A 20,928-nucleotide genomic window follows, 5' to 3' on the forward strand; every position below is an offset into this window, starting at 1 on the left:
ACAGTAAGCAACACAAAGGCAACTAAAACAACTGAGTAAAAAATAAATACTCGAATTATATCGTTGAATATCAAAAAGTCCACATTTATTCTCCTGGGAAACATATTAAGACTCCCCTGTTTAAACACAGTCCTTTTGGTCTTGGGGGCGTTACCCAAAGATGACAAACAAACCAATGTCAAAGTAAGAGCACCACTCTAATCTAAACTCTGGTGTGCCGCATCTGCAGTCCTCACTTTTCCCCAATATCGAAGCAAACCCACTGCAAAATGTTTACGGATAACAGTAAACTACAGGTGTGGGTTAACTACCCGGCTGGAGAGGGTTCTCCAACTCCACTGATCGCCAGATCGTTGAAGTTTGGGCGGTGATGGAGGAAGAAAAATTAAATTTGCAAACAAACCGGGTTAGAAGCCGGTGATGTGAGGGAGCCCCTGGCCTGGCCTGGCCTGGCCTCCACCGCCAGGCCCCAGCAGCCATCACAGCGAGTGCGCGCGTCCTGCCCCGTGCCAGGGCTCACAACAACCAACAACATTTACTTTATCATCATCACCACCACCATCATCATAATTAAGAACATATCTTGACATTTTCCGACATATTGTTTCCCCTTCACTTTCTGACCAGTCTGGCGGGATATTTTTTTTTAAATGTTTACACATGACGGCGGTTAAAATTTAAATCTCAGCTCAGTTTCCCGCCCCTCCGGATTCAAGCTGCTCCCCAGTGTGCGGGGTGGGCATTCAAACTGAAACTCCCACTCGAGGCAGCAAACTTTAAATCTTCCGGTGATTTTGTGATCTACCCACCGCCGGTTGGGCACCTACCCCGATCCGGCCTCGCTGGTGGCAGTTATGGAGTGAATCCTCAGAGTGTTGGCCATGTCCTTCAAGGCCTGCAGGGTGTTCGCGTCCGGTCTATGATAACACGCCATGGCCCAGCTCACTGGCTCTTGTCAGCGGTGATTGAAAGAGCTCCGAGGCGCTGATGGTGTGTGTGTGTGAGAGCAGAGAGCGAACGACACGACAACCCCCCTCAGCTTGTCCCCGCCGCCCACCGACGCCGACTGAGAGGCGGGGCGTCGATGAGCCAACCGCCTCCGACTGGCTTCCACCGACAAACTGTCAGTGCCTTCTCACCTCAGAACACATTGTAAACTACACCGCACAGAACTATCTATCTGTGTCCTAAAGTTATTGCATTCATTTAACTTTCATCAAACCTAGAATACGAGCGGCTTATAATCTAACCGTATAGTTCGGTAACGGTCAGGCACTGGGTACAACCAAACAGAAAGAAAGACTTCAGGGAAAGTGTTGGGTAAAAGTGCTCAACATTTTCAGATCAGAAAATGACAGAATTGTTACGGAACAAAAGGCGACTGTTCAGCCCATAGTGCCTACACTCTGAATGAGTATTATGACTTAATCCCATTCTCCTGCCTTAACCCTGAATACTGTTTTTATTTAACTCATCATCCAATGCCTTCTGGAACCCACCTCCACTTCCTGACACTGCCTCCCAGACTGGCTTTGTGAATTACTCTTTGGTTATACATTTTCTTCTCTTGACTATTGGCATATGTCTGTGCCTTCTCATTCATCAACACTTAATGATTTTGAAAACTTCTATCAAATCTCCTCTCAGCCACCTTCTCTCCAAGAAAACCAGTCTCAACTTCTCCAATTTATCTTCACAACTGAAAATCTATTCTCAAAAACCTTTTCAGCACTCGCTACAATATGTTCACATTCTTCCTAAAGTATGGCACCCAGATATAAATACAATACTCCACTCAAGGTCTAACACAAGTTCAGCGTAATCTCCTTGCTCTTGTACTCTACTACTAAAGCTAAGAATATTGTATGCCATGTTAACTGGTCACTCTACCTATGCAGCCACCTTTAGTGACCTGTGCACACATACACCCATCTCCTCACAGATCCATTGTTTTCTTTCCATCAGATATCTAACTTACCAATTCTGCACAATGAACTTCATCTGCCCACTACACCGATTTATCAATGTCCTTTTGAAGTTTAACACTGTACTGACAGTTTAAAGCGCTTCCATATTTTGTGTCATCTGCAAACTTGGAAACTGTTCCCACATACCAAGATTTAGGTCATTAAAATGTTAAAACAAAAGATATTGATCCTAAAATGTCTACCTACGGAACTCCATGATCATTCTTCCACCAACCTGAAAAATTCCATTAATCATTACGCTTTGATTTCTATGCCAAATTGAAATTTGTATTCATGTTGCTACTCATCCAATTATTCCATGAGCTACAAAGTTTCTTTCAAGCATATTTCAGGGCACTGCAGTGAACAAAGAACAAATACATACGTTCAAAAGCATTTCTCATCATTGAAAAAATATCAATTTTTAAGCCCTTTGTATGCCATGCACTTTTCCTCAGATGTAGGGAAAAACAAATGTTTTGGTTAGTTGCTGTGCTAAGATTATGTTATGGCTGCTAGAAGGAAATATATGGGTACGTTCCTCAAAAAGACTATCCTAAGCTTTGCCATTCCCTACCTGTTTAACATCTTCCACGTTGAAACTGGAAACTAAATAAACACACCAGTCAGTGGCATATCTTGTAGAAACACTAACAGCACCAAATGGCAACATTTCTAAAGTTTAACATCACTTGTCCTTCTAGATGAAAGTGCTTAGAGGTTTGGAAGGTACTGTCTAAAGATCTTTGGTGGCTTTCTGCAGTGAATCTCAGTAGATAGTATACACTGTTTCTGCTGAGCATCAGTGGAGAGAGTAGGATGTTTGTGGAAGTGTAGCCAATCAAATGTGCTGCTTTTTCCTGGGTGGTGTTCTGTTGTTGGAGCTGCATCCATCCAGGTGAGTGAGTAGGATTCCATCACACTCATGAGTTGTGTTCTGTAGATGGGGCTTTGGAAAGTCAGGTGGAGAGTTACTCACGATGGTATTCCCAGACACTCACCTGCTCTTGTAGCCACTATGTTTCTATAGCAAGTTCAGTTGAGTTTTTGGTTGATGGTGACTCCTAGGATGTTACTAATGGGGGATTCAGTGATGGTAACACCAGTGAATGTCAAGGGACAGTGTTCAGAGTGTCTTTTATTGGAGATGATTGTTTCCTTGTGTCTGAAACTCAACTGTACTCACCATACAAACAAGAGGAAGACCACAAGTAACCCCAATAGAAAATGTTTTTCGAAATCGAATAGTACATTTATGTAGGTTCCTTGTTATGCCACTTGTTTTTAAAAAAACTTTCCTGATTTGCTGATAATTGACTGAAAGTAATCAGAACTAAGGAGGTGTGGACTGCACAAATCAAAAACAGGCAAAATGACTGGTCCATAGAAGTTCTGAGGAAACAATTGATAGTGGAAGATTTTCTTTGATCTTTTGGCATTAACAGAATGCATTACTGTATGCGTAATACAATAATAAAATCAGCAGCGTGGCTTAGTTACCCTCACAAATGAATGAGTTTAATTTCTGCAGAGTCTGATTTTAATTGTTAAAAAAATTTCCCAGAAAAAGCACTCAGGCTTATTTATTTTGAAAGGCAAAATGTGCAATCTTAGCTTTTTCCAATTATTCAAGTGGAAAATGATGTTTTCACTGTTAGTGTCAATTGGATAAATCAGCACTTTAATCCTGTGTGCTTAAGTATGCATGCATAAATCAGCCATCTTAATCATTAAAACGCAACTAGTGAGACACTAGACACTACTTCTAAATTAAAAACTCATTTGTCTGTGTGGCTTCATACCATTTCCTTTTATACTTATGCCCTAATATGTACATACTTACCTGGTACTTTGAGCATCAAGTCTGTCCACAACAGTAAAACCAGGGCTTTGGTGGCCATAAGGTCCAGATTCAAGCCTGACATGTGCTGGACATGTCATGAATATGTCTGAACATGTTGACTAAAAATATCTACAAACAGTAAAATTATAGTATAAAAAGTTGCCCAATTTCTCATAATTGATTTCCTATTGGATTTATGAAAATAAGAGGCAAGAGTACAATGATTTATTCACAGACATTAGTTTCTCTTTACTCTTGTGAGATGTGGGTGCCATTAACAATGCCAGCTTTTGTTGCCCATTCCTAATTGAACTTGACATTAGTAGCTTCCTATGGCTGTTTATAGGGCAGTTAAGAGTCAGAGTCAATCATATTGCTGTGGCTTTAGAGTCACATGGCCAAATCTGGCAAGAATGACAAACTTCCTACTACTTCATTCCCGAGAGGACATTGTGCTTCAAAACTCATTTGTGTAATGATATTTGACCTGTATCACAAAGAAATGTGGAAATATTACGTTGCAGCCGGAACACGAACCTGGTTCAAGGCAGGGTGTTAAATATTTCTGGATACATGTTCATGAAGGAAAGGAAAAAATGGTGAGGGGTCAGTATTGTTGTACTGCTGAAGAGGTCTCAGGAGGGTCAATATGACAGAAGTTATTTGCCTCTGAGATAAGGTGTTGTTTATAAGGACATCAACTGTGGAAAGCATGTACAGGAACAAAATGTTCAAGGAAATTAAGTTTCTCTTTTGGTTAACCAGGGAGCTCTGAATTTGTGAAAGGTGCAAAAATTACAGGTTAGTTATAACAAATTACTTCAATTGTCCAAATATTGACTGGGAAGAGAGTGTTGGGGGTCAGTTAGCTCAGTTGGCTGGTTTGTAATATGGAGTGATGGCCATTATGGAGGCCTAACCGCAGTGGTATTTTTTTCGTCTAATGAGAAAGGAAGCACTTCTCGACATGGTTCTTGGGAATGAGGTAGATCAAGTAGATCAACTGTTCACAGATGATCATCTAAGGGTTTGTTGTATCATGTGGTGTAGGCTGGCTCTACAAAGACAAAATAATCCAGAGTAGTCATAATTATTTGGGAAAAGCCAAATGGATAAAGAATGTGTCTGGGCCAAATCAGTTGGAACCAAAGGCTGGCAGCAAAATCACAGTTGCTGACCAATAGGTTACCTACAGAGATAATTCAGATAGTTGAGGTATTCTCCCGCAAAACAGAAAGGTGGGACAAACAAATGTTGAACTCCCTAGTTTTATAAAACGAGTAGAAATTAAGAGAAGGACAGAAAAGTGAGCTTTGACAGATGTCAGATAGAAAATACAATGGAAAACAAAGCTGAAAGAGGAGATAAATAAAAGTAATGAGTATGAAAAGAGACTGGCAGCTAGCATAAAAAGGAAATCCCAGAGTTTTCTATTGGTATTAGAGACCAGGCCAGGCCAGACCCCCTCAAAACATTTCAAGTAGCCCACAGCCTAACTTTTCTAGTTGTTTTAAGCAAAGTGAATGTTCCAAGAGTGACACAGCTGGCCCAATCAGTTAGTTTTAGACAAAACAGAATTTATTTGCAAATTACAAAATGAAATACAAACAAGAGAGAACAGAATATAGAATAACAACCTATCCGAAAACCGAACAGATTATCCCAATTTAGTGATGTTGTTTCAACTATTTGCAACAATCCCCAAAAATACCCCTTGGTACAAAAAAAAGGAAAAATTAAACATTGGGTCTTATAAGAGAGATGGCAGAGAGATTCAGGATGGAACACCTTCTTCCACGTAGCGGTTTCTTTGACCAGCAGCCTCAAAACTGACTCACTGCTTGCTCTGAACAGCCAGATTGCTAAAACCAAACCAAATTAAAGCTGAGCTGGGAGAACTCGCCACTCCCCTTTCATTGTACAGTATTTTTTTTTTAATTAAAAGCTTCCCCAAGTAGATCAATCCAGACATTTTGCAGCCTGTGTCTTTAGTACCTCCTAGAAAAAAAAACAAGGACAACCTAACCTTGTTAAAAGAAGCAGCAGCATCATATTGGTATACAAGTTGAAAAAGTGTGTTAAAAGGAGGAGAGCTGTTTAGGAACTAGAAGAGTTTACACATGGTGGTAGAGAGCATAGTTCAGGTACTGAATGATTACTTTACATCGGTCTTTACCAAAGACGACAACACTATTTTTCAGTCTTTCTTAGATATGGTGGTGTTAGAGAACTGCAAATGTTGCACTCTTTTTTTGAATGAGGATGGAAAGATAAGCTGAGAAACTATAGGCCAGTCAGTTCAATTTCGTGGTTGAGAAACTTTTAGAAACAATAATTCAAGACAAAATTAATGGTTACATGAACAAATGCATAGTGATTCCTCCATTCATTGTCAATTCCAATAATATCCGTCCTGGAAATGACTTCATACCTCCTGACAAATGTGGTACAAACCCAATTCAAGAGTTTGCATATAAGTTATGCATCTTTATTGCACAAACAATAAGTTAGACAAGACTTGACAATTTAGAATTCACAAGCTAATCTATCAAAAACATCACAGACCAGTACAATTTTATCATAGGTTTAAAGAACAAATTTATTAGAAAAATATAATTGCAGAATTACAAAATGAACTTGATCAAAATACTCCTTGTTCCACAGAATAGCTATTTTCTGAAAAAAAATTGTACATAAGGAGTGAAAATCCACAAATGTGGCATATTTTCCACACATACAAAGCAAACAACGAGTAAGTTGTGAAAAGGCTAAATGATGGATTGACGTTTTGTTTTACAAAATGCTGTCATGTTCCATATCTTAGCTTGGCAGGAGGAGAAGTATGGGGGAAGAGAAGAGATGTGCTGAGTACAAGCATTTTATACATAGTATAAAAAGGTCCCTATTGTGACCAATCACTGGACAGCACAAACAAGAGTATTTCAACATGCTTTTCCCTCTAAAAATGTTGCTGGGAAAAAGGAGAGATAAGGAGGGAAGGAGTCTTGAGAAGATTAAGTAAAAGGGAAGGTTAAACCCCAAAAACATGCAGATTGTTTAAACAAAATTGTGAATTTTAAAGATATTTTTGCTAATTGGTTGCAAACAGACATGCATTCGGCCATATCAATTTACTAATTAAAGCCATCACAACTAATATCTACCTAAATTTACCCCCCAAAAAAACACTATAATCATGGTACATTGAGAAATACAATCCAACCCTTGGATTTTGATTTACTAAAGGATGTGACAACAGGATGATAAAATGTTTTTAGTTTACTGAACAACTGACCCATACATTCTTATAACTGAAGATTCTGCTTCACTATCAAATGGAGTTCACAATAATATGCTGGTATAATGCAAAGACACCATTATGAATAGACAGTCACAAATTGAGTGTTCAAGTAAAAAAACTGTTCCCATCAGCTCTCTTACAATGATTATATATTTGATTTGTACCCTTGATAAATTTACCCTTACAACAAGTTAGATGTTTCCACTAATGTCAATCTAGGGACTTGAGTGACAGAACAAGTGGACAAAGAATTTTCTTCTCCCAGAGGGGAGTGATATCCAAAAACTCTGCACTTAAGTGTGTTGTGGAAGCTAGATCAAAGAGGAGGTAGATTTTTAATGTATCAGAGCTGATGGCTTGCATTAGATCAGCCAATAACATTGCTAAATGGCAGGGGCAGACCTCAGTGACCAAATAGCCTGTTCCTGCTTCTACCACTTTTTAGAATCATGGAGTACAAGTTTAATCTGGTCTTTAAGGCGACCCCTTTCTTCTCGCCCTCAAAGTTTAAAGATACATCCATTCTGCATGTCAGATACTGATGACATTTTAAAATGAAAACTACACACAGTAGCAATTTTACTTTTATATTCAATGTACAGGTTAACTCCCCATTGGTGGGATTTTTCCAAGTCTTCAAAAGGTGAACTTGTATATTGACACTACAATAAGTTTACCAGTTAACTATTTTTAGGATCAGTGACTACAAATAACTTTCAGATATATCATTTTAAACTGTCTGGAGTATTAAGCTTGAATTGACTATTAGATATCATGCAAACCCATATTTTACTTGCTTCGATGGGAAATTTCCTTTTGATTTTGACATGCCGAAAAAGATGGAAAAGCAGCCACAGTTTGTATCAATTCAATATACAGCTAGTAATATAGGGTAGAGGTTTGTGCCATAACCAAGAAAGTGTCATCAGATTTTCCTGCTTACAATGATTGTAATAGACATGCAAACATGCGCAAGTTTATTTTATTATAAAACATGGTCAGTTTTGAACTCTGTTCATTTCATGACTGCTTTTCTTTAAAAGTTTGATTTAAATTTGCAATGTACAGTAAGCATACAGGGTCAGTGGAATAAGAACTAATTAATGATTTGAAAAGGAATTTCGTGATGTCCATAAATCAACTAACTTAACTTATATTGCATATTTATTTGAAATGAGAGTCTGTCACTCAAATACAAGTTTGTAAAGCATTTCAAATTTACTTAATTGGAAAATCTATCAAAAAAACTTTCCTCTGCATCGAAGCAATAAAAACTACTATTGCTTTTGAAAGTGTACTGCAAGTTGTATTTTCAAAAATTGAGAACTCCACAGAATGCTTGTTTTATGACTAAAATATGACAGAACAACTGAAACAAATATATAAACAAAAGACAAATTCCAAAAAGGTACCAATGTAAAACTACATCATTTTACGTGTTCCTTATAGAGAAAAAAATAGGAATAACTCATTGCTCATTAACTACATTGTACCTTTTAAGGCATCGTATATATGTATAATATATACACACACATCTGTTTTAACAAATATTTTGAGAAGTGCTTATGATATTTAAACTGAAAATAGAGTAATACCTTTTCAATGTAAACAAAGACTGATGCTCACAAAATATGAATGTAGAAGTCAAGACAATTAATATTGTGAAGTTAAGTTGTATTCTCACAGTATAAATGTTGCTCAGTACAGCAATTTGCATTATTTGTACTTTTGAAGACCTGTTACTCCTGTAGTTCAAAGTAGGTTGTTTTTCATAATTTGATATTACCTACATTCTTTCGAAGAATTTGTAGATAGGCTTCATGGATTGTGTTCAGAAAATCAGAGTCATTCTGAAAGTCAAAAGTTCATAATTTAATAAAACAAACACACGATTACTTTATTCAACTGCATAAGATTACCTACATTTGTCTCCTATTCCAATAAACATGTAATTTAATTTAACTTGTAATTCAAGGGTAGACCCACAACACACCTGAAAGAAATGAGAGAAACTGCTTCTTTCCACATCAAAGCATTCAAGTTGTTCAAGATTTCCCAACCTTGTGTAGTGTATGCTACATGCATCATATGAGCTAGCTCCCTTCATTTTGCAAGAGGTGTCAATAGTGGAGAAAAAATGCTTTGCTTTTACCCAATTTTTTCCAGCAAGTGACTTATTACAAAGCCTGGAGCAAGCAAAGATCGAAGAGGAAGAAAAACCTTGTAGGGCTTTTTTGGGTTGCAAAAGCTTAGATCATCGTGTGCCAATCTGCAATGGATCTTGGGACAATATGTTCAGCCCAAGGATGAAGTACTTGAGTCAAAGTTGGTAGCGGATCTGGAGACAGTGGATAATGTTCTGTTGTGAAAAAGTAATGATTAACCACTACGGAGAAAGTCACCCACAGCTTGGAAGACTCAGAAATGTGCTACAAGTATAATGTAATAAAAATCAATCCACATTGTAATGTTCTTGTGTTCCGGTGTCATACGTCCATGCCTTATTCACAAGAAAAACAACTAACATTCAAAATCATAATTTACATCTGGTTCCCTTGTAATCCTGCTGCTTTTAATTATGTTTAAAATTATCACAGCAAAAAGGTAGGTAATCTTACTTTTAACAAAAACATTTCTTCAAAAATAGAAATGTTCATATTTACATTAATGACCAATACACCATGCAAACATTTCATGTAATAACCATCATGAATCTAGACTACAACTGATGGAGCTTCAAATCTTTTTGGTAGTCATTCACTTCATCAATTGACCAAGACACCAAGGATGTGTACATATCGGAGAGAACGCAGAACTGGTTTAACAAGCATGGTTCCAAGGATGAGAAACTTCAGTTAGGATAGATTAAAAGAAGTGGAGACTATTCTCCTTGGAGAGAAGGTGGCAAAGAGGAGACTTGATAAAGGTTTCAAAATCATGAACAGGCTGAAAGAGTATATAGAGAGAACTGTTTCCCTCATGAAAGGGGCAAGCTTACAAATTTAAAATGATCAGCAAAAGCAGCAAGAATGACATGAGGAAACACGTTTTCGCTCAGCATGTGGTTACAGTCTGGATACACTACCAGGAATTGTGATGGAGGAAGGTTCAATTGAGGAATGCAAGAGGACATTAAAGATTATTTAGATAAAGGAGAGTGAGCAAGGGTATAAGGAAAAAGCAGGAGATTGGCATGAGGCAATGATTTTTGTTTGAACAACTGATGCAGGCATACTGGGCCAAAAAGCCTCCTACTGCACCCCAACACTTCAGGTGATTCTACAAAGACAAATCTCTTGCTTGAGACATGAGATTTAATTTTACAAGTGCATTTTGTCACAAGCATTCATATAGAGATGCAAGTTTACACCAGGGAGTTGGGCATTTCATCGACTATGTTCCAGACATTGTTTTATCATGAATTTTCATATCATCTGTAGACATGAAGAAAGTACACATTGTGGAAGGCCACATGGGAAGAATAGATTATCTTTAACAATAACATTGGTCCAAGCTAGCTGCAGGTCATATTGAAAACTTGACCAAGAATAAATAAATCTGTCATGCACAGATCGTTGTTATTTGACGAAACCAGCAATTGAGTAGCCACTGAGGAACATTCGTGGCTCAGAGGTAGAATCCCGCCTCTTGGACTCAGAGGTCTGGGTTAAGTCCCACCTGTTCTAGAGGTATAACATCTGAATACACTGATTAGAAAAAAATTTTGAAAGGATGATATACCACTGCCTTATTATGCTGGAGTGATTTAAAAAAAACTTAAGATTTTGACAAAGAGCAATACATATTCAACCTCTCATCAGTTGCTTTCCCGTGCTCCCATTTCACAAAGTTTCTTTGAATAGCTTCCTAACTCAACTCACGCTTAGATGCAGGATTATTAATCATCTGACAGAAAGGCATGCTTCACTACACTGGGGACAATAAACTTCTTGAAATGAGACAAGTGTGAATGTAAAATAGTTAATTAAGTTTCCAGAAGACTATTTGTAATTTCACAAGGTCTTTGTATAATTGAATTCTAACTTGTGCATAATCTAAAAAAAAACAGATTAAATTCTAATGTCAACGCAACCTGAAGTCAAGGTTTGGTCTTAAGTTTCTTTGGAAAAAGAGCCCATTAATTCCAAAAACAAAATTAAATCACGTGGAGATAAAAGGGTTCCCAAGAAAGATCAATGGTCCCAAAACTTTTACTCTAATTTCTTTTCACAAATGCTAACAGACTTAGATTTTCCTACAATTTCTGTTTTTGTTTCAGATATCCAGCACCTGCAGTTCTTTCAGTTTTTAAAAAAAACTCAATTCTTAACATTTTCAATATTGACTTTGTTAATGTAAAACCACGATGAATTTTCTTAGTCGTTTCTGCTGCTACCAGGAATGTTTACCATAAACTGCTACTAATTTGTAGTACTCTATCCCGATGCAAAAAGACGAGCTCACAAGAGCTATCCGGATTTATACAAATAACTTGCTGGCATAGATTTCATGCTCAAAGACCATTCAGCCCAATGTCACCAGATTTCACTGTATTTAGAAATTGGTTCAACCTCCTTCACATTTCGAAGAAAATTCATCTTGAACAATGTATGTCCTTGTGATACAGAAATATTTTTAATCTCCATAAACCATCTTCTACATATGTTAAGGGTTATTGATATAGAATGGTCTCAACGAAAATTATTCTGTACCATGGAGAAGCAATAGAGACAAGAAAACCATAGAGCGAAGTGCCATGGCTTTAAGATGACAGTCATAGTCATTCTTCCCAATGGTCACCACTGTGTTTGCACTTGTTGTACAGATTTTGTTAACGGATAAACAATTAAAAGGGGATACTAAGAGAGAGAAAGTGAATGGTGTTATGGGCAAATTAAGAGGGAAATGCCTGATGTAATGTGCAAAAATGAGCACCGGACCTGCCCTTGAGCAGATCAGTTCTCCCTATAAACACAGGCAAACAGGCCTTTTCAGCTATGTCAAAGAAAAACAACTTGTATAAAAACATTTTTTGGTCACCAGCTGCTTTGACATGATACTGCAACCTTCTTATGGTAAACACCAGTCATTCACTATTTTGTTAATAGTTTTAGTCAATTTGTACTACAACTATGGTTTAATTTACATGCATATATTCAAGAACTATTTTCAAAAAATAGAAATGTGTACTTATTAATAAACAAATGAAAGAGGATGTTGAGAAAATGTGTATGATGGCCTTTAGAGCAGAAAGCTTGCTACATTTAAAGTGACATTCCATCTTTGTTATTATTCCACGTTGAACAGGACTATTCACTTCTACAAAAAGAGATCAGCTGATTTTTTTAAAGCATTTCATTATTTTGAAAAAAGGCATGAAAGGTTAGTCCTAGTGGTCATCCAACAATACCATTCAAGGGGCCTACTGCTTCTGAACACATAGAAAATGGCTATGCATTCTGGAAAGCAAGTTTAAGTTAACCAAATATTAAGTCAACAATCGTAAAACAAAGCTCAAAAAACTCCATAACCCACTCAGTAAAAACCACTGCAGATCTCAACAACACACAAGGTGCTGTATAATAAGTCGGCACCATCTTAATCTGTTGGAAGTCCTATCAGTCGACTGACAAATTTAGCTTGGTGACTGAAATCACCTTTACCTTTGTATCTCAAGACAAGATGGACGAGCTATTAAAGCAGAGAACTCAACTACAAGTATACCGGATATTGCATGTTAACATCAATTTGATAACAATCATGAGCTCACTGAAAGATTGTACGACATAAAGGACTTAACATTTCACTTGTTGAAATATCCAAATGTTTATTTTGTCATATGCAATTTTGTAGTTTACACTTAATATTTCATGAAATATGATGGTTTATGTAACACTGGAACCAGAAAAGGAATTAGCCAGATTGAATGATACAATCAAACAATGTCAGAAGTCAAGAGGAGGCAATTACACCATTCATGTTCAAACTGACTCCGTTAGTCTCTGTTCTCCCATACTTTCCACAGAGCAATACAGATTGTCAGTGTTATAAATGCTGATGCTGTTAAGGTTCAACAAGAACAGTTTCAGGTTTGATGCCAATTGAGTTCTCTCCCCACTCCTGTACCTTCAATGGTTTGCATTGCCCGCAACAGGCTTCACATGTAAATTATTCAATTGGAAACACAGGTAATTTACTGGTCGTGGTTAATAGATGGAAAAATAACAGGTGGTTTTGTGATGGGGAGAGTAAAAGAATCAGTTGTGTGCAAGAGTACTTCCAATTATATAGAGAAAAAGAAAAAAAGTTAAAAGGAAGAAAAAAAAAGCAGCGGTGTTCTTTCCCGAAACTTTTTTCCCCACGTTTGCTGATCTGCACTGTCCTTGCCAGGCATTGCATGTGAAATGATTCAATTGGAAAATAAGCATGATTTAATGGTGCTGGTTTGGTGGTGAAAATTGCCAGAGGTGATTTCGCAATGGGAAAAGCTGTTGAGATGCGTAATCGCACTCTGGATACATAAAAGAAGAGCAGAGTCTTATGTATTAGCACTTTGTTTTACCACTGGGTGGCAGCAGACTCCAGTCGAATGCTCTCCATGCAGGCAGCATCCCACTTTCTGTGTGGAGAGACGTGGAGGAGGCGGCTATTGCATACAACAGTCCCCTGCAACTGTAGATTAAGGTGTTCATGGACCATCAGCCCAACTATTTATTTTGTGGCGTGGAGTATGTATACTCATGTATATGTTCATTTGGCAGTTGCATTTCCTTACTTTTGGTTGCATTTCTACCCCACATTCCTGATCTTTGGGCACAGTGTGGTGTGGGTAGAGCAGAGGAAACCTTGTGCGTTTGTTCCTGGGCCTGACCAAGGTGACGCTCAATAGGCCCAGGCAGCAAGCAATGGAGGGGGATATTGTATCAGACTGCTTGCCCCTCTGCTGCAACTATGTTTGTGCCCAAGTGTTCTTAGAGAGGAAGCATTTGGAAACACTAGCTTTTGGAGCGCTGTCAGCTACCTGATGAAGGAGCAGCACTCCGAAAGCTATTGCTTCCAAATAAACCTGTTGGTACTATAACCTGTTGTGATTTTTAACTTTGCCCACCCCTGTCCAACACGGACTCCTCCACATCAAAAAAAAAGCAGATTGTCGTCCATGGTCATAATCATGTAAAAATACCCAGTGCTGACTTCCTTCAATTCAGCAGTCTCACTTGACCCTTGGCTCCCTAATATTTCCACAAGGTTATTTGTGCCCTCTTTTGAGAAGGCAGAATGGTGTTCAATTTTTCTGCCATTTGACATTTTTTTGTTCCCCATTACAATTTCTCAATCTTCTGACTGTAAGGAATGTACATTTGTCTTTACTAATCCTTTCCCTTCACATTTTTACAGAATATTCTGAAATGGAAGGGCAAGTAGCCAGAAGACATAGTCCATACTAGTACTAAACAAGGACAAAAGACAGAAGAGATCCTGCAAAGGGAATTTAGAGAATTAGGTAGGAAGCTGCAAAGCTGTAATCTCTGGATTATACCCTGTGCCACATGCCACTGAGGCCAGAAGTACAAAGAAGATACAATTAAATGTAGCTAAAGAGTTGTTGAGGAGGGAGGGCTTTAGGATCACTGGGATCACTTTCAGGGCAGGTGGGACTGTACTTGAAGGAAGGGTTGCCTCTAAACTGATGAGGTACCATTATCCTGATAGGGAAAGTGTGCGAGTGCCGCATGGGAGGATTTAACATGCTGTGGCAGGGGTTGGGAAACAGTAGTAGATCAGCGTGCAGAGTGATGTTCTGGAAAAGTTCTGGAAGTCTAATAGGAAGAATCGGCAGGGCCAAGTTAATAAACAGTGAAACTGGCAGTCTAAAGTATTTTTATTTTAATGCAATGAGTATAACAGGTAAGGCAAATTAGTTTTTGAGTCCAGGTTAGTACATAAGAGTACAACGTTGTAGCCACTGCAGAAACTTGGTTCAGAAAAGGGCAGGACTGGGAATTGACTCCAGGGTTTCAATATTTCAGGTGAAACAGAGGGGTGTAAAAAGCGGTGGGGGAAGTTATGTTACTGATTGAAGAGAATATCACAGCTGTATTGTGTGTACACATTTTGGAGGGTTCATCCAGCAAGACCATATTGGTAGAACTTAGGAATAAATAAATGTTCAAATCAGTATGATGGGGATATACTATTGGCTTTCCAGTAGGCATTGGAGGATGGACGAATGGATATGCAAATAGATGATGGAAAAATTTAAGATAGTGCTGTTGTAGTCAGGAATTTTAACTTCCCCAATAGTGACTGGGGACTAGGGACTGGGGACACTACTTCCTTAGTGTTGGGATAGAGTAGCCAGAATTTAAGGGCAGGCACAGTGGCACAGTGGTTAGCACTGCTGCCTCACAGCGCCAGAGACCTGGGTTCAATTCCTGCCTCAGGCGACTGACTGTGTGGAGTTTGCACGTTCTCCCCGTGTCTGCGTGGGTTTCCTCCGGGTGCTCTGGTTTCCTCCCACAGTCCAAAGATGTGCAGGTTAGGTGAATTGGCCATGCTAAATTGCCCGTAGTGTTAGGTAAGGGGTAGATGTAGGGGTATGGGTGGGTTGCGCTTCGGCGGGGCGGTGTGGACTTGTTGGGCCGAAGGGCCTGTTTCCACCCTGTAAGTAATCTAATCTAATCTAATCTATTAGGTCCATCCAGGAGGGTCTTTTGAAACAGCGTGTAGGTAGTCCTGCCAGGGAACAGTCTATACTAGACCTTGTATTTGGGAATGAGACTAGTCAGGTATTCAAAGCTTCAGTCAGGGAGCATTTTGGCAAGAGTGATCACTATTCCGCAAGTTTTAAGTTAGTTATGGATAAGACTGGTCCTTGGGTAAAACTGCAAAATTAGGGGAAGACTAATAACAACAGTATTCGGCAGGAGCTGGAGAAATTAGACTGGATCGGCTGTTTGAGGACAAATTCACACTTAACACGCGGGAGCCTTTTAAAAGGCCAGTTGATCAGAATTCAAGACCGGCATGTTCCTGTGAGGAAACAAGATAAGGATGACAAGATTCAAAAACCTTGGATGACAAAAGAAATTGAATAGTTAGTTAAAAAAGAAAAAAAAAGCATTAGTAAGGTTTAGGAAACTTAAACAAGATGAACACAGGGTCATGAAAGCAGCATTTGGCATGCTTGTCTTCATTGGTCAGAACACTGAGTATAGGGGTCGGGATGTAATATTGTAGAGGACATTGGTGAGACCACTTTGAAATACTGTGTACAATTCTGGTCACCCCTCTATAGGAAGGTTGTTGTTAAACTTGAGGGCACAGAAGAGATTTACAAGGACATTGTCAGGACTGGAAAGTTTGAGTTAGAAGGGAAGGCTGAATAGGCTGGGGTTTTTTCCCCCCGGAGTGTTAGAGGTAGAGAGGTGACCTTAAAGAGGTTTATAAAGTTATGAGGGACATGGATAGCATGAAGTAAGTCCAATACTACAGAGCGTACGTTTAAGGTGAGAGGGGAAAAAAATTTCGGAAGGAATGAGGGGCAACCTTTTCATGCAGAAGGTGGTGTGTGTAAGGAATGAGATGCTGGAGGAAGTGGTGGAGGTGGGTACAATTACAACATTGAAAAGGTATTTGGATAGGATATGAATAAGAAGGATTGAGGGATATGGGTCAAATGCTGGCAAATGGGACTAGGCTAAATCAGGACGACTGGATGGAATGGACAAGCTAGACTGAAGGCACTTGAGGATTGTTAGCGAAGTAGAAAGAACTTTAACAAGATGTTGGGAGGGCTAGAAGAAGCCATGAAATTTTTTTGGCAAGTAAGGAGAATCCGAAAGTGTGTTATACTCTTTCCCTAACAACCCTAATATGTGTAAGTCCACTCAAGGACAAAAGGAGGAATTTATGCATGGAGCCAGAGGAAGTGGGAAAGGTCCTTCATGAGTACTCTGCATTAGTATTCACCAAAGAAAAAGACATGGATGGGGGTAAGATTAGGTGATAAGTTCAAAATTTGTGAGAAGATTTGTAGCTCAGGTGCTCGTTGTTGTGACACCTTTGTAATCATTAAAAACAGAGAAATAGAAAACACACACCGGATCATCAATGCCACACTCACAGGAATCAGATTCACTAGAGAGGAAGAAAAGGACAACCAACTCCCATTCCTAGATATGATGGTACAGAGAAAACCGAATGGAGAATTCACCACAAAGGTTTACAGGAAAGCCACACACACAGACCAAGTCTTGAACTATGAAAGTAACCACCCAAACACACACAAAAGAAGTTGCATCAAGACACTGATCAAAAAGGGCCACAACACACTGCAGCACACCAGAACTGCAAAAAGAGGAAGAAAAACATCTCTACAATGTATTCGCCAAAAACGGATATCCCGCAATTTCATCAACAGATGCCGAAGGGAAAGACAACCGAATCAGGACATGCCAAAACCCAAAGGACTAGCCACGTTACCATACATCAAGAACATTTCTGAACTGACAGCCAGACTACTACGACCACTAGGACTCATAACAGCATACAAACCAACAGCCACGCTCAGACAACAACTCACCAGGACAAAGGACTCGATACCCAGGCTGAGCAAAACCAACGTGGTGTACAAAATCCCATGCAAGGACTGCACAAAACACTACATAGGACAAACAGGAAGACAGCTAACGATCTGTATCCATGAACACCAACTCGCCACGAAACAACACGACCAGCTATCCTTAGTAGCTACACGTAGATGACAAGCAACATGAGTTCAACTGGGACAACACTACTATTATGGGACAAGCCAAACAGAGAACAGCTAGGGAATTCCTAGAGGCATGGCACTCATCCACAGATTCAATCCATAAGCACATCGACCTGGACCCAATATACCGACCACTGCAGCGGACAGCTGGAACTGACAACGGGAGGAAACAACACAGAAGCACTTCACAGGAGGCTCCCAAGCACTGAGGATGTCACCTCGACAGGGGTCGAAACGTCTGCAACATGAATTCCCAGCTTGGCGAACAGAACCGCAACATTAGGTGATAAGTTCTGATAGAAGAGGTATGTAACATAAGAATGGATAGCATGGAATATAATAGGTTTTTCCCATTGAAACATCAAAAACCTGTGTGTCTCGGTTTAATGCGAAATGGGGAAGTTTAAAAGCGAGGCAAGCTCGTATTTATTTTTACACAGAGGGTGGTAGATGGCAAGGGAAGTGATGGAAGCAGAGATGAAAGCACCTAGGCAGGCATGAACAGGCAGGGGATAGAGGGATACGAACCATGTGCTAGCAGATGGGATTAGTTTAGACTGGCATCACGGTCAGCCAAATTGCCTGTTCCTGTGCTAAGCTTTTATGGTCAGTTTCTTTGTTCCCTGTAATTTTACTGTGATACTCTATTTTCCCTTTTTTGATCCTCTTTTGCTGAGCTGCAAAAAGGTTTCCATTCCTCACATTTGATCTTTATTTTGGCAGTTTTGTACATCTCTTTGCATCTAATATTATCCCCAATTTCTTTTGTAAGCCATAGTTGGGCCACCTTTCCTCTCATTTTTCTAAGTCTTCACCAAATTCAATTCCGTGCATCAAGAAATGGATGCAAGCACTAAATATCATTAAATTCCCCAGCAGTACGCAAAAAGCAGGACAAATCCAACCCAGTCAACACCATCCCACATACAAGCAAATGATTGCAGATGCTGGAAATCACAGCAGGTCAGGCAGCAGCCATGAAATGAAAGCAAGCTAGCACTGAGACTAGATGAATCTTCATCAGATCTGATGGGGCACCAGCAGCTTCAAAAAGAAGAGATTCTCAGTCAATTTCAACATAATTCAAAATTGGCTGTTAAGTTTCTGGAGCTTTCAAATATGACTTGGGAATTAGGATGCTCAGTCAAATGTAATTCTATACCAAAAATCTTTTCTAGGAGATTTCAATGCTATTGTAATTAGTTGTACTAGATTTGGACAGTACAATGAGGCTGCTACCAAGGATAAGAGGGATCAACAGAGGAGTCTCAAACAGCTTAAATGGCGAAGCATACAGAAAACACCTAAAGCAAGTTTTCACAGCTGGAGCTTAGTCTGGCCACAAAGAAATTCCAAAGGTGAGTAGATAATACCTTATAAAAAGCTTGAAAATAGAGAATCATATGCTGAAGTCTGAGTTCTGAGTGATTTCAATAAGATAATGATAATCTTTCTGGATGATGCCTTGCACGCAAATCTTGGTGATGGGTTTTCCAGTGATCATTCTTGTCGTGGAAAGAAGGAAAACGTTGGACCTTGTCAATGGGAAGCCAAGAAAATAACAGTGCAGAAGATCTGTGTACCCACTGATGCTTCTTGCCACTCTGTGGACCTTTTGAATTCTGTGTACAGCAGGGCCTTCCAGTTGACACACCAGTGTGTGGGGAACCTGAGCCATTGCGTACCATGCCTCAGGAAGTGAAATAAATGTTATAATGTTTACAGTACACAATTTGTACAAACAAGTTTGATCAATTGAATAATTTTATCATGGTTCGAGAAGTGTTCTTCTGAATTAGAGAGTAATCAAGCACTGCTGGAGCTGGGGGAAGACTGTCATGTTAAATAGTGATCCCAGGGAATTTGAAGAAGTCTACAAAAAAAAACCTAGTTTTCAGGATATTCAAAAGTCATAGTTTCTTTTGACAACATCCCATATAAACTGCCTTAGGCTTTTCTACCTTTAACGTGGCCAGGAACTTGGAATCAAAAGAATAGAAGTGAGAGAGTATTACATCATATACTTGTCATAGAGTCAAAGACGTGCAGTATGGAAACAAACCGTTTGATTCAACTTGTCCATGCCGACCAGATATCCCAACCTAATCTACTCCCATTTGCCAGCACTTGGCCCAAATCGCTCTAAACCTTTCCTATTCATATACTCATTCAGATGCCTCTTAAAATGTTGTAATTGTACCAACCTCCACCACTTCCTCTGGCAGCTCATTCCATACACACATCACCCTCTGAGTGAAAACGTTGCCCCTTAGGTCTCTTTTATATCTTTCCCCTCTCACCCCAAACCTATGCCCTCTAGTTCTGGACAAACGCTCTCTAAGGAAAAGACTGTCTATTTGTCCTATCCATGCCTCTCATGCTTTTGTATAAAGTGCCATGCCTCTCTATAGAAGGTCGCCCCTCAGCCTCCGACACTCCAGGTAAAACAGCCCCCGCTTATTCAATTTCTCCCTGTAGCTCAGATCCTCCACGCCTAGCGATATGCTTGTACATCTTTTCTGCACCCTTTCAGGTTTCACAGCACCCTTCGGATAGGAAGGGGACCAGAAGTGGGCACAGTATTCCAAAGGTGGCCTACCCGGCGCCCTGTACGGCCGCGACACGTCCCACTCCCACTCCCACTCCCACTCCCACATGCTCTGACTAGTAAAGGAAAGCATACCAAACACCTTATTCACTACCTGCAACTCAACTTGCAAGGAGTTATGAACCTGCACTCCAAGGTCTCTTTGTTCAGTGACACTCCCCAGAACCTTCCCATTAAGAGTATAAGTGCTGCTCTGATTTGCTTTTCCAAAATGTAGCACCTCGTATTTATCTAAATTAAACTCCATCTGATGCCACTCAGCCCATTGGCCCATCTGATCAAGATCCCATTGTAATCCGAGGTAACCTTCTTTGCTGTCCACTACACCTCCAATTTTGGTGTCATCTGCAAACTTACTAACTATACCTCTTATGCTCGCATCCAAATCATTTATATGAATGATGAAAAGTAGTGGACTCAGCACCGATTCTTGTG

General features: G+C 39.5%; 2 protein-coding genes across 6 annotated transcripts in view; both read right to left on the minus strand.

Moving 5' to 3' along the window:
* The window catches only part of LOC140483760 (transketolase-like), a 57,373-nt gene extending 56,305 nt beyond the window's left edge, over positions 1–1,068 (minus strand). Inside the window, exon 1 of one of the 4 annotated variants that reach the window (XM_072582284.1) lies at positions 828–1,068. In XM_072582284.1, the coding sequence (XP_072438385.1) occupies positions 828–934 (107 nt within the window). In that variant the 5' untranslated portion in view covers positions 935–1,068. Of the gene's footprint in view, positions 1–403; positions 423–809 lie in introns of those variants that run through there. The other 3 variants (XM_072582286.1, XM_072582287.1, XM_072582285.1) reach the window with 3 other exon arrangements.
* Positions 1,069–5,446: 4,378 nt separating this feature from the next.
* dcp1a (decapping mRNA 1A) overlaps positions 5,447–20,928 on the minus strand; it is a 71,187-nt gene continuing 55,705 nt past the window's right edge. For both annotated transcript variants that reach the window (XM_072582289.1, XM_072582288.1), the window contains exon 9: positions 5,447–8,961. In XM_072582289.1, coding sequence (XP_072438390.1) covers positions 8,881–8,961 — 81 coding nt within the window. In that variant the 3' untranslated portion in view covers positions 5,447–8,880. The remainder of the gene's footprint in view (positions 8,962–20,928) is intronic.

This window comes from Chiloscyllium punctatum, chromosome 12 (genome assembly GCF_047496795.1).
Source record: "Chiloscyllium punctatum isolate Juve2018m chromosome 12, sChiPun1.3, whole genome shotgun sequence".
NCBI lineage: Eukaryota > Metazoa > Chordata > Chondrichthyes > Orectolobiformes > Hemiscylliidae > Chiloscyllium > Chiloscyllium punctatum.